The sequence below is a fragment of the Zootoca vivipara genome, chromosome 3, assembly GCF_965207765.1.
Source record: "Zootoca vivipara chromosome 3, rZooViv2.hap1.1, whole genome shotgun sequence".
NCBI lineage: Eukaryota > Metazoa > Chordata > Lepidosauria > Squamata > Lacertidae > Zootoca > Zootoca vivipara.
This window is the reverse complement of record NC_142586.1, coordinates 70323532-70337211: the sequence shown is the minus strand read 5'-3', so window position 1 is coordinate 70337211 and position 13680 is coordinate 70323532. Positions and strand designations below refer to the sequence as shown.

Sequence of the window (13680 nt, the reverse complement as noted above, 5' to 3'; positions counted from 1 at the left end):
CTCAACATGAGACTTTCTTTCAGTTTTTAAGCAGCGTTCTCGTTCTCACTGCATTCAATACATAAGCAAAAGCAACAATATGTACTAATTAAGCAGTCACAGGAGGCAGTGGAGAGATCACAAAGATCTGCCCAGATAAAACCTACATTAAAAGCAGAACTTTTAATATAAAAAATGCTGAATTTCCCTTAAGAGAAACAAACACATTTAACCTGATTATATGAAAGGTAGTTTAATATCATTTTATGTACACCACACTTTAGGTACTTGGGAAGAAGGGCAGGGTGTGTGTGTGTGTGTGTGTGTGTGTGTGTGTGTGTGTAGGATTTCTACTTATAAGAGCAACAGCATTGCTCCTTCTAATGCTGAAATACTCAGTCCCAGTGCACCAACATCATTATAGCCAAAACAGGCTCACTGAGCAATAAGAGGGAAATAACAGCATGCTTGGATCAATCCCAAGGTATGCTCAAGTACAAAAAAATGAGGGGCGGGAACCAAAGGAGACAATTCCATTTTTTAAAGGCTTCAAATATACAGTAACTGTGGTATTATGTAGCACATGCCTGACTTACCCTGATCTCTTACTGTATAGTATAAACCAAGTTTTACTCAGAACTGACCCATTGAAATCAATGTCCATGAGTAAGTTTGTCCGGTAATTTCAACAGGTCTACTCTGAGTAAAACTTAGTTGACTACTACCTATAATGTTCAGAGCAAGGGTCATGTGCCAGGCTTTCAAGAGCTATTGCACAAGCTCTTGGTGGTGAAGGGATGACAGAAACAGGAAGGAAAATGAGAGATGGGAAAAATTATTTTTAAATCATTTAGCTGGGCTATAATAAGCTTTTATCTGCTGTCAACTTGTGGTGTGCTATGCAATTGTTTGAGGGAAGAGCATACCAAATGACAACAAACTGAGGAGCTGGAACAGAGACAGCTGGTGGCAGGAGATTTTTAAAAAGGAAAGTGTAATAAGAAAATGTTTAAAAACAGCAGTGAACGACAACCTGATCTGGTTGGAGACACAGGACAGGAAAAAAGGGAGGTTTATCTCTCCTTTCTCCATACTTTTCCTCACCCCTGAAAGTAACCCAATAACTGCTATTTGTGCTCATGCTAACTTTCCAGGGGGCAAATGAGAGGGAAGAACAATTTACACTAAAGAAACAGCCTAAGTGGGGAGAAGGAAATTTTTCATGCCATGGTCCTCATCATCTCTCAATAGGCAGTTCCTAGTTAGGTGACTGTAGGGTGTGTGAATCATTCTTCCAGCTGTGTATTTAAGTGGAGATAGGGTGGGTTGTTGTTGTTTTGCACATTTCACATTCCACCTTCCCACTGGAGCCCCAGCACCAAATGCCACAATGTTATAGAGGGTTCCCAACGCAACATCGAAGACGTCAGATAAACAATAACCAAAAATACAAAGTAAGTCATTCATCATAAAACACCCTTATAATACAGAAGATCAACCAGCAGCAGGTGACAATGAGCTGCATATTGCGTGGCTCATTACAGTTCTCACTCCTCAACAAAGGCCTGGGCACAAAGCTGTGTCTTCACCAAGCGACAAAAAGCAAGCAGGGCTGGTGTTGGACATAGCTCCAAGGGGAGGGCATTCCAGAGACAGGGCGCTGTTGCAGAGAAGGTCGTTTATTCTTGTTACAGTGGTACCTTGGTTCTCGACGTTAATCCGTTTCAGGAGTCCGTTCGACTCCCAAAATTGTTTGAAAATCAAGGTGCAGCTTCCGATTGGCTGCAGGAGGTTTCTGCGCTCAATTGGAAGCCGCAGAAGCCGCGTCGGATATTCAGCTTCCAAAAAACGTTCGCAAACCAGAACACTTACTTCGGGGTTTGCAGCTTTCAGGAGCCAATTTGTTGGGGAACCAAACCATTCAAGTACCAAGGTACCACTGTATACTGCATTTCAGGGTCTTATTGGGCTGATCGCTGCTTCAATGTGCTGACTATTGTGGTGTTATTTGTTGTTTTTAACTTAAATGTTTTAAATTATGTGTTTATATGTTGCAGTTGTATGTTGCTCTGTCTATATACACTTGCCAACTTATGAGGAAATTTGTGAAAGGCGGAGTATATTATTTGTATATTATTACAAAAAATAAATACACATCTACTCCCATAGAAAATAGTAGGACTTGCTTCAGAACAGACAGGCATAAGATTACAAAAGGGGTAGCTAACATTGTGTCCTCCACCTGACTACTAGTCATGCTGACTTGGGTTGATGAGAGTTGTAGTCCAACAATATCTGGTGGGCACCATGTTGGTTACCCCAGATTATGCTGTAAAGAAAAACAAAGCCATTCCTATGATGTGTTGTTACACAGCGCTCTTTGGAGAAGAGCTTATAAACAGCAAAGTGCTATATTTTGCCACAGTTATGCTCCAATTTTAGAAATTCACTGCTGCATAAAATAAATTAGAAGCATAATGAATGATTAGAACACAAGTCAAATTGCCCAACTGGGATTGACACAGTGCTACACAAATACAAAAAAAGGTTGCAATTAACTTTTTTAAAAAGTGTTTTTCTTTAAGAAGTGCATATATTCATGCACACAACTCTTCAGGTATGTTAAGATTAGTATGTTAACAGCTTTCTGTACCTTCATTTTTTTTCTTAAAAAGGTAAATAACATAAGGGAAGAGTATGCTAATCAACTGAGAGGCCTAAATTATTTACTAGTATTCAGGTACAAATAACATTCAACCGAAGCTTTGCATTTGTTTAGACTTAACAGCTAAACTACTCTTAGCTATTGGGAAAACTCTTCAGATATGTAAGTGACGTAAAATATTAACATGGCTTTTTAATTATTAAAGTTGTTTGTACTAAATTAAGCATGCTAAATTGGCTCTCCATCAATTTAAATCAGTGAAATTGTTTCAAGTGAAATTTCAGGATGTCCCCCCCCCCCTGCAAAACAACCACCACCTCCTTTCACTGCAATATGGTGAACCTGACTGCCAGCATAGAGGAAAAATATATGGAAGCATGGAATAGTAAGTCTGGAAGGGAGGGAGTGGGGTAAAAGAATCACAGATGGGGGGAAACAAAAAGAATGCATGGCATTGAGAAAGTGGATGGAGAAAAGTTTTTCTCCTTCTCTCATAATACTAGCTCAGTTGGGTAGAGGATGGTGCTGGTAACGCCAAGGTGCCAGGTTCAATCCCCATGTGGGACAGCTGCATGTTTCTGCATTGCAGGGGGTTTTAGATGATTCTCAGGGTCCCTTCCAACTTGACAATTCTATGATTCTAACATCCAAACAAGCTGAATGTTGGAAGACTTAGGACATATTAAAAAGCATTTCTTCATGCAGCGCATAGTCAAACTATGATGCTTGTTCCTCCAGGAGGTAGTGATGGTCACCAACATGGATGGCTTTAAAAGAGGAATAGACAAATTCATGGAGCAGATCCACAGGTGAATCTGCCACTCTGGCTAGTTTGTTGAGGCCCTTCCAAAGATCTGTGAACCCAGTAGAACCTCTGTAGACCATGAGGTTCTACAGCACCACCGCAGACTATGGAGAAAGGTAAAAGTTAACAATAACTGTCTTAATGGAGAAGACCTCAGTATGCACTGTGCAGAAAAGCAAGCAGCAGCTGAATAAGCAGGGTGCAGTGGTGAAGAGGAGCAGGAGGTCCAGGGGACTCTTGCCAGTGGGCCTTCTGCTGGGATGTGGACCTTAAGCAATGTCCAACCATGCAGATACCTGACACCAGCCCTATAACTGATGGCAACACATGCTGACCTGTTCACACAGCAGATGCACCTCTCATTGGCAACCTAGACATACAAACATACACCCCTTCCCCCAGCACAACCAGTAAAGTGGAAACTAGAGAGGGACATGGGAGAGGCATACCTCCCATACACTAGCACCTCATTCTACTACTCTGGCCATTCTACTTAAAAAAAAGGCTAGATGATGGCATTAAAAGTAGATAAAAGCTTCCTCTTCTGCAGGCCTTGCATTTTCAAGAAGCACTACTGTACAACCTATTTTATTAACCCAATGAAATGAAGCAGAGCATTTCCTTCACCATGACCATGTGTTTGTCTGCACCCAATTGTTATCTCCAGCAGTCCTGCAGGTCTGGCTGTGGGAAGCCCATCCCTATGCTCAACAAGATGAGTGTTACAAGATCTAGAGTCACTTACCATAGTGGTTCCCCTTTGTCTCTTTCACTCCCTTTCCAACAGCCTTCCCAGAAACCTCCACTTGGTACCATCCTTATGGTTTTTAGACACCAGGTAAAGACCTCTCTGTTCACCTAGGCCTTTATATATGCTGGCCCTCTCAGTTTTTAAATCTGCATTTCTAACTTTGGGGTTCTGGCGAGTTTCTTTTTTTATATATTCAAGTTCCTTTTATTTTTCATTTAATATTTTATTTCTTATTTATTGTAAGCCTCCCTGACGGCTTTATATTATGGCTAGAAATGTTGTTAATAAATAAAATTTGAAAAGTGGGCTATGCTCCCAGACAGAGGCTAAGGAATAGCAGGCGCCTTGCTTCCTGGACAAAAGCAGAGCCAGAAATGAGCCTTCTCTCCAGAAGTAACAACTGTCATAGCCCTGACATCTGACCTGAAGAGGAATTATCTACTGCAAGATCTTTACTAGCTCAACAATAACTGAGAACTATCAGTAGCTTTCTTATTTTTACTTATAAACAGATGACCTAAATAAGGGCTGGGGAAACTTGTGACAGGCTGGTTGGACGCAATGTGAGCTGGGAGCCCAACGATACAGGGGGGGGGCGTAAATTGCCCACTCATGAATTAAAGCTTAATAGAACTGCCAATGCAATGACATCTTGGAAACTACAGACAACTCTTGACAATTCCACATTATAAAGATGTATATAAAATTATGTGACCTACTTAAGAGAACCCAAGAGCTTTAGGGCTTTTCCTGTACCACCAAAAAGGATTCATGCATTATTTTAAAAGTGGTTTTAAAAAGCAAGAATTGACAGAACAGGCATTAAATATTCTTCATAATGGATTGAATATCTTAGTAGCAGCAAGAAAACAGTCTGCTGCTTTAACTGAGATTAAGCCTAAGAGTTTACATTTTCTGCTGGTACACAAATACATTCTTTCCCCGCCCCCAGCCCACAGAACAAGTTTATGAAAACACTGCAGCTGACAGCCAACTTACAGAAATGGGTGATATTTCAGAAGAGAAGCAACACTATTATATTTCAAACACCATGTTTAACCAAGTATATTGCCATTGTTTCTCTTTTGCAAAAAACAAAAACAGATTAGCTACCAACATAACTGGGAAACAAAGGATTCATAAACATTTTTCATTAACAACTGTTACAAAAGAAATCGTGTTCATTCTCTACACACACACATACACTGCCTCTTGATCAAACTAAAACTCTAGGTAGTGAAAGAAAAACAATGTCATCTTCTGATTTGTGAAAGAGGTTTCTAATTGCAACTAGAAATGTAAAGCATATTGTTCAAGTTATTGGCCACAAGCCAACTGCATGAATATGCAGTAATGGGCTGCTACATGTGTATAACCTTGATCAGAGGATTTTTAACAATGCTCATCCATCTATTTGGGAGAAGACAGCCTCCTGGAAGCTGAATCCAGTCCATGCTATCCAGTCCCAGATTATAAACTGTCAATTTTCTCAGTGGATGGTACATGTGCATGTAGAAATTGAACTGAGATGTGTGATCCCAAACCCTCGCAAGTACCCAAATTTTACAAAATTTTCTAATATTGATATATGTGGCCTCCAGATGATAGTGTTTAGAGCATACTAGGGATTTTTTTTAGAAAAAAAAAGTTTAATTTTGAATTATTCCTTTCCTCCACACCTGAAGCTAAACACTAGAAAGGGTTAGATCTGAGCTTCTGTTTATTAAGAAAAATGCAAGATCTGTTTTCAAAATTGACAAAAGCCTTTTTTGCTAGCACAGATTTTAGTGACTAGTGAGAAAGAACAGTATTAAATAACAGCATTACCTTCATAAGTGTGATAGTTGAAGTAGGCAAAGTGATTCCTTCTCCCTGGGATTAGAAAACACATGCACAGGACCCAGGTGAAGGCAGCATCAGCAGAACAGATACCATGCAGAACATGCGGAGGAGAGCAGAGAAAAGAAAAGATAGGAAAGAGTGAAACTGTAAGCCAACAACACTTACTCAATTTAAAAGGATGAAGTGCTTTTAACGCTTTCAACTTTAAATACTGCACAGAATATAGAGACATTGGTGTTGTGGATGGATTAATACGATTGTTAAGTAGTTGGCAGCAAGCTGCTAGAAGAAAGCACAGAAAAATCACCAAGCAAAGTGGAAAGGCCATCAATAGCTGTATACAAACTAAAACCTTAATTCATATGACTTCCATTTTAATTTAAGAAAATATTGTGTCTTCCATTCATTCACATAGGTGGATGTACTGGGGTACCATCATACCCATTACAAACGCACAGAATATGATGCCAAGGTACATCCACTCACAACCCTGCTTTCAAATATTAAGTAAAGCTGGAATTAAATGGCAGAGTAGCAGTCTCCCAATATGTTGTCATGTGAGATATTTTCCCTACATCCAGACAATCTGTGTGCAAATACAATCATGTGCACTATCACATATGCTGGAGGTTAAGTTTTATTTTGTTGCCATATATGAACTGGGCACCCCACATGATAACTGGTTGCTGTACAAAACCTCCACACGTATTATCCCCATATGAAAGATAGTGCAAATGAAGCAACAGCCTTCAGTATCTTGCACATTCAAAACTGCATATTCCTTCTGGTAAGAAGAGTTCTTGTTGGAAACACTATGACTGCCTCAACCCTCCTCTCCCATACCTTAATATCAGACAAATGAAAGTGAATAATAGTGAAAGAACCACAAGAAAAAAAATCCTCTTTTAGGAAGAAGTCTATACTGTATGTATAATAAAATTCACAGACAGGAGGATGGAGCAAAACTTGTTTTCAAAGGATAAAGAACTGCTCCCTATGGTTCCCAAGTGGAGGCAAACTATATGAAAATCAGAATACACTTGACACATATTCTTAAAGGATTAGAACAGTGGTACTACTTTTGTTGTATTTACCGTGTTCTACTGATGACACAAGGGACCCAGGTGGCGCTGTGGGTTAAACCACAGAGTCTAGGGCTTGCTGATCAGAAGGTTGGCGGTTCGAATCCCTGCAACGGGGTGAGCTCCCATTGCTCGGTCCCAGCTCCTGCCCACCTAGCAGTTCGAAAGCACATCAAAGTGCAAGTAGATAAATAGGGCCCGCTCTGGCGGGAAGGTAAACAGCGTTTCCGTGCGCTGCTCTGGTTCGCCAGAAGTGGCTTTGTCATGCTGGCCACATGACCCAGAAGCTGTCTGCGGACAAACGCCGGCTCCCTCGGCCTACAGAGCGAGATGAGCGCCACAACCCCAGAGTCGGACACGACTGAACCTGATGGTCAGGGGCCCCTTTACTTATGACACAAAAGCCACATAACAAATAACTCCAAGTATAAAGATCACATTTCATATTATCATAAAATTCAAGCTACAATCTAGAACTCCAAACCAGAACTGTTTACAATGACAGAGGCTGGTTTCAGTATTTTCTGATTTCATCCTTCTGCATAACCTGAATTCAGTTCTGCAACGGAACATTTGCATACATGGTTGATAGGTGGTGAGACTCCAAAATTCTACTAGTCCCAATTCCTACACTGGAAAACCATTGACACATCACTGCAGACATTTATGTGTGCTTTGTTTTCCACACTGTAAACCCAGAATATATTTTCCACCTGCGGTTTATATATACTGACATGCCACCCTCAATAATAATATTTTCAGGTTGGCTTACAAATAAATCACATGATAAAACAGCAAAAAGCAGCAGGTAAAAGCAGCACAAAACAGTACAGGTGAGAATTGAAAAGGAAATAAAAATATTTGCATAGTGCTGAAAAATTATCAGAATAGGAACCAGGCAAGTCTCCCTAGGGAGAGCATTCCACATGCAGGGTGACACCAATGAATAGCACCCACTCAATAACTAACCCACCCACCCACCTCCCCTCCCCTCCCCTTAAGAGGGGCATCAGAAGATGATGATCTCAAGAGTATAGCAGTTCGAAAGCACATCAAAGTGCAAGTAGAGAAATAGGTACTGCTCCAGCGGGAAGGTAAGCAGTGTTTCCGTGTGCTGCCAGAAGCAGATTAGTTATGCTGGCCACATGACCTGGAAGCTGTACGCAGGCTCCCTCAGCCAATAATGCGAGATGAGCGCTGCAACCCCAGAGACAGTCACGACTGGACCTAATGGTCAGGAGTCCCTTTACCTTTACCTAAAGAGACTTATGCCTGAACAAGGATGTGAACCCAGGTCTAACAACAACACTATTCATGATGCAACACTGGCTCTCATGTAACAATAAGCCCTAAGTGCAAGAGAACAACTACTGTGTTCACCAGGAATTAATTAAATTACATGAACCTAAACTACTCAACCCACAAAAAGTCTGTCCAAATAAATAAATAAATAAATAAATAATAATTTATTTATACCCCACCCATCTGGCTGGGTTTCCCCAGCCACTCTGGGCAGCTTCCAACAGAACATTAAAATACAATAATCTATTAAACATTAAAAGCTTCCCTAAACAGGGCTGCCTTCAGGATTCATTGTTTTGGCTTTATCTCCTTGCAATTCATCCTCCACCACAGCAAGTGATTCTGCCACATCTCTGCATTTGATGCAACTGGATCAATCACTCCTGATGCACAGATGCAACAGAACTACCTGCCTTTAGAAGTAGCTGTCTATTAACACTGTGAATGCATCACTGTACTGGGCTTCCCTCCTTCTAATAAGGCTTGTTCTAACCAGCAATTATTACTAATACAAAATATAAGGGGTGCATTTGTCCCTCCAATTTTAAATTTGGAAATCCTTAAATCAAATAGTATCAGCTTTCTAAGTCAAATACTTTTCTGCCCTCTGCACCTCTCTGTTGCCAATTCTATATTTGCAAGGTCGTATAAGTTTATACCTTGATCATAAGGAACCCCATGCTTCTTGTGGCTTTTAGACTTGTGGGGGTGCAAAGGTGAGAGTGAAAGGGTGGAGGAGCTTGGCTTTTGCTGTTCATATTCCTAAAAAACATGGGGGGAACTTGCAGCATTCCTTAATATGAAGCATTTGCCTATAAATGCTATTAAAAGCTATTTTTTTCCAAATACTGGTTAGAGATTTTCTTTCACAGATATTGGCATCTGTGAGAACAGTGTGAGCAGCTGGTAGAAATAAGACAAAGGAGGACAGTAGCTTATAAGAAGGGCTGTAATATATAGGAAGCACTGTAGCACCAGTGGTTGAGCACCTGCTTTGCATGCAGAGGGTCCCAGGTTCAATCCCTGGCATTTCCAGGTAGTGCTGGGGGGAAATTCCTGATCCGAAACCTTGCAGAGCTGCTGCCAGTCAATGGAGACATTTCTGAGCTATATTGACCATTGGACTGACAAAAAACAATGGTACCTTGGTTTACAAACTTAATCTGTTCCGGTAATCCGTTCTTAAACCGAAACCGTTCTTAAACTGAGGCGCGCTTTCCCTAATGAGGCCTCCCACCGCTGGTGCTCTTCCACCGTTCGGATTCCGTTCTTAGACCGAGGTAAAGTTCTCAAACCAGAACACTACTTTAGGTTTTGCAGAGTTTGTAAACTGAATCGTTCATAAACAGGACTGTTCTTAAACCGAGGTACCACTGTATAAGGCAGCTTCCTATGCTCCCATTACTAAAAACAACAGTTTAGATACAATATGGCCAAATTTATGTAAAAGGTGCACTCCACTCTGGGAAGGACTATTCTGTTTAACTTATTCATCTTATTTTCGCCCTGCCCTTTATCATCTGGTCTCAGGGCAAATACATCATAAAAACTCATAAAATACAAATGCTATATAATAAAATACCACATTAATAAAAGCACAGCATCAATAACATATTAAGCAGGCAATAAAAACATGAGAGTCAAAATCTCAACCCCTCCCAGAAATGTTTACCTCACTCTAAAGTGTTGTGTAAGAAATGTGAAACAAAAGCCAAAAGATGTTGTTACGGAAGCAGAAGCCTGAGCTCCAACACAGAAGCTACTTAATACAGCACCATGTGAATCCTTGTGCAAACCTTTTTTCCGTGGTGCGAATCTATCTTCATATACATTTATCTTTAATGTTGTATCTATTTATACAATTTGAAACAAAACACTTCAAAAATGAAAATCTATAAAGTTATATTCAAATGGAATATTGAAATATAAGTCTGTTATTTTCTTTGCTATTATGTGTTTTTTGTTACCTCAGTGATTTCATGGATGACTATATCAAACATAGCCTTTTTTTCCTTCAAAAACCATCTGATGAAGCTGCTTTATCCAACTTATCCAAAAGTACCCTTGACTAATGATCCAGAAACCTTAAAACTTCGGTTGGAAACTGCAATCAAAATAACCCATCCCTACCAATTCTATTCCATAAAGCACAATAAATGGAGGATAGTGAACTCTAAAGTATTAGAGTCCATCAGGGTTGACCTGAAAGCAAGTGATTCAAAAAATGGATGACCATTATTGTAATAGAAATTCTTACCGGGACTTAGTTCAACCAGATAAGGTAGCTTCTCTGGAGGAAGGGAAGAGCCATAACCAGACCCGTCAACTCTTTCCTTCCCCTTTAATGGCTTTCCATCAAATTGTTTCTTCAACTTCTTTGGAACATAATCAGGTGGTCGCCTTTTCAACTGAAAGACCAGTATCCCTAAACACAAAACCACAAACAAAACATCTGAGGTCTCTCCTGTCCTTAAGGTATAAATAAATTAAATTCATATTGTATATTATTAACTATACAGATTTGACTGTGCTCTCCTAAACATAATGATCGAATTGAAAATTAGGATTAAATATGAGGATTAAAGAACTAAAATATTTTCAACATAACTTATTACTGTTCTCCAGAATCCAGTGCTCTAGAGCAGTGTTTCTCAACCAGTGTGCCTCCAGATGTTTTGGGACTACAACTCCCATCATCCCTAGCTAGCAAGACCAGTGGTCAGGAATGATGGGAGTTGTAGTCCCAAAACATCTGGAGGCACACTGGTTGAGAAACACTGCTCTAGAGTACATTAGATCATATATTATATTTGAATGGATAGCCTTTTCATTCTAAACAAACCACAATCAGTAAGCTAATAACAAGTCTTTGCAGCCCAGGGGTGGGAGAGAGGAACACAGAAAAACAACAACCCTGCTTTCCTTTGCATCCTGCTGACTGAAGCCTCACCATTCACTGAGCAACACTACTGGATACAAAGCCTTGGGTACAAAAAAATGGATTGTTGGAGCAAAACAAACCATGATCTCAAATGTAATGCTAAGCCAGAGATCATGGTTTGTTTCCTCCCAGGTGAGCAGAAAGGAGCAAAGTGGAAGCAGTTAACTTCTGCAATGTAAGCCAAGTTTTATGACTCTCCATTAGCCATTGTTTGGTGCTTCATGAATATACCTGGAGGAGCCTTGGGCTCATGACTCCTTTCTCCCCTCGTGCATGAGGACTGCCTGTCAACAAACAATTGTTTCAAATCCTGATTAACAAGATCATACAAGCAATAGTCTGATCATTCAGACACTGAGGCAAACAATAACAGGACCAGACAACAAGGACTCATCCATGTCCAAGGGGAGAAACAAAGTGCAAGTGTTTTAGGTTTAAGGCTAATAACCCACTCCTCCTCCTGGCTTGTTCACAGTGCCTTGCCAGTATGTGACCATTGGGTTTTATTACATATTATGAACAACTAAAATTACCTTTGTCACTTGGCCATTCCCTGAATATCTGAAGTGGGCACTCATCATCATCAAGAATAGATTCCTTAGCACCTTTATCATCAGAATGTTGAGCACCAGGAGGAAGCATGACCTACAGAAAAGATAAATTATGAGTTTGAACAGAGCAGTTACCCAAGGATAAACATTCAGAGGCCAAACCACCCTCTCATTTCCTTTCTCCAAACGTAAGCAGTACATAATTCTGTTGGTACAAAGTACACCATGCCATATTATTTGGGAGGGCGGAATACAAATAAAATTTATTATTATTATTATATTACGTGTGCTCACTGCTCAACCAAAAGGTAGTAAGAATGCATCCTTTCAAGTTTTATGACTCTGATATTACAAAGCAGGTAGTGAAATTTTATGCCTGCATCACGGCTGGTAGGATAGTATCACAGTGGCCCTGTTCAGCCATAATGGGAAATCATGGTTTTTCTGTTGTGGGAACAAGCCTGCAGAAACCTTGGGCTCACATGACCCTTTGTACAATCATAGTTCACCAATTTCAGGAGTAATGGGGAAGGGTGACTTATTCAAATGCAAAAGCTCTCAATGCCTTCCTCCCTATCACAAGAAAGAAGGACTGAATGCCCAGGCTTGCTGTGATATATTCTCAGAACAGAAAACCATGGTTTTATGTTTACATTTAAACAAGACCAAACTCTGAAATATCTGCCAAGTTGTGTATTGTGATCAAGAAGGTGTGGGGGAGACTATGGCTGACAATTTAGGAATGACACAAATAACTTTATATTATGACTTCTGCTTCAATATGCCAGAAAAAGATGTACACAAATACAATAATATGCTTCCACAAATCTAAGATTTGGCTAGATATACAGTATATAAATTCTACTACCAAGTAATAAATCGAACCATAAAATTAAAAGATCTTACTAACTACCGTTAACATGGAAAGGAAATCAGCACCCAAGTGACCACAATACAGAAGACCCTAACACTGGTCACCTCACTTCAGATTACACAAGGTTACAGAGAAATTAGTTTTTACATGTGCATTTTCCTTCTGCTACACGATAGGCATCCTATCTTCCTTCTGCCTTCACTTAGTAAAGGCAATAATTCAGACTTTTGCTAGACAGCAAACCTGCCTCTTTCCTGCCATAGTCGAGATCAATATCAAGGAAAACCCTAGCTCCAGTACCTACAGGCCTAAATTCAGGCTTCTTATAGGAACGAAACAGCCCTTGCAACTTTTAACACAGAGGACTGTACTGCTACAATTCAGAGCACCTTCTAGATGGGAAAACCAGACACTTCAGAAAAAATGGTACTGACAGTGAAAAATAATTGGCTACATACACAAACCTTTAAAGAGATATCTGCCAATGATGTGGTGAAAAAAGTCAATCCATACTCAGGAATTTTTGTACTATGTTTTCAGAAGTTTGATAAATTTTGTTCATAGTATGTAAGGTACTTCATGGATTCAATCTTAGAATTTTCTCAGATTGTAACAAGAGTTCCTCTTGACCACCCATTTTAGCTTTTGCCCATACTGCAATGAGTTAGGTAACAACTTTAATCAACCGTCAAAATAAAGCCCACAGACACGTCTATCCATGTCAGTCAACAGGAATATACCACTTTTGCTCATGGTATTACAGTTGAATGTCAGCATGTGCTAACAATAACAGCTGTCTGAGACTGTGTGGGCATCTGGTTGGAACTTTAGGCCTTTTAGTCAAAACCTTAGTTTGCTTTAAAAACAGATCAAGAACATTATTCAGCA

At 40.0% G+C, this 13680-nt stretch overlaps 1 protein-coding gene across 43 annotated transcripts in view; it reads right to left on the bottom strand.

The window, feature by feature from the left end:
- The window catches only part of AFDN (afadin, adherens junction formation factor), a 91817-nt gene that overhangs the window by 48065 nt on the left and 30072 nt on the right, over nucleotides 1-13680 (bottom strand). For 29 of the 43 annotated variants that reach the window (XM_088666349.1, XM_088666373.1, XM_088666380.1 and 26 more), the window contains exons 7-9: nucleotides 11901-12012; nucleotides 10684-10851; nucleotides 6028-6072 (exon numbers count right to left, since the gene is read on the bottom strand). In XM_088666349.1, coding sequence (XP_088522475.1) covers nucleotides 6028-6072; nucleotides 10684-10851; nucleotides 11901-12012 — 325 coding nt within the window. The remainder of the gene's footprint in view (nucleotides 1-6027; nucleotides 6073-10683; nucleotides 10852-11900; nucleotides 12013-13680) is intronic. The other 14 variants (XM_088666362.1, XM_035108557.3, XM_088666377.1 and 11 more) reach the window with 1 other exon arrangement.